Consider the following 587-nt stretch of genomic DNA (forward strand, 5'->3'; position numbering starts at 1 on the left):
TCTCAAGATCGAACCCAGAAAGGCCGACCGCTCGGAAATCCTCTAATCCCCCCTCCGGGCTGGGTTGTGTATGTTATGTGGAAGCTCCAATATAAGTATTTATATGTTGCTTCTACTCTGTTGTTGTTGTCTATCATCATCTTCTTCATCATGTGGGGTGGTCGTCGATGCGTTGCAGACAGGTGAGGGAGCAGCAGCGATAGACGACCGGCATGTGGCGGAAGCGGATGACGCGATAGCGCAGCTCCTCCACGAAGACCGCCCACACGAAGCGCCCGCAGACAGAGCACCGCGCGTGCTCGTCCAGGTAGCGCTCCAGATCGACCGGCAAGCGCGGCTGATGAGCTGGCGATGGTGGAGATGATGGTGATGATGCAGAAGAAGACAAAGACGAAGGGGAGGAGGAGGAGGAAGAAGAAGAAGGCGGAGATGGTGATGGTGATGGTGATGAACGAGAGGTGAGGAGGACGCGGGCGGCGAGCTCCTTGAGCGTGGGCTGGGCGGGGAGGGACTTGGGCAGGGCGCGCTGCTGGTCGACCAGGGAGGGCGACAGCAGCGGGTTGGTGGTGGTAAAGAGGCGGCCCTGG

The 587-nt window shown here is 59.3% G+C and overlaps 1 protein-coding gene across 1 annotated transcript in view; it reads right to left on the reverse strand.

Moving 5' to 3' along the window:
- Positions 1–148: 148 nt before the first annotated feature.
- Positions 149–587, reverse strand: part of ACA1_172490 (uncharacterized protein) — a gene marked incomplete at both ends in the record, with an annotated part of 632 nt that continues 193 nt past the window's right edge. Inside the window, 2 exons of the mRNA XM_004356490.1 lie at positions 149–345; positions 454–526. Coding sequence (XP_004356543.1) covers positions 149–345; positions 454–526 — 270 coding nt within the window. The remainder of the gene's footprint in view (positions 346–453; positions 527–587) is intronic.

The sequence above is a fragment of the Acanthamoeba castellanii genome (assembly GCF_000313135.1).
Source record: "Acanthamoeba castellanii str. Neff unplaced genomic scaffold scf7180000084741, whole genome shotgun sequence".
Lineage (NCBI taxonomy): Eukaryota > Discosea > Longamoebia > Acanthamoebidae > Acanthamoeba > Acanthamoeba castellanii.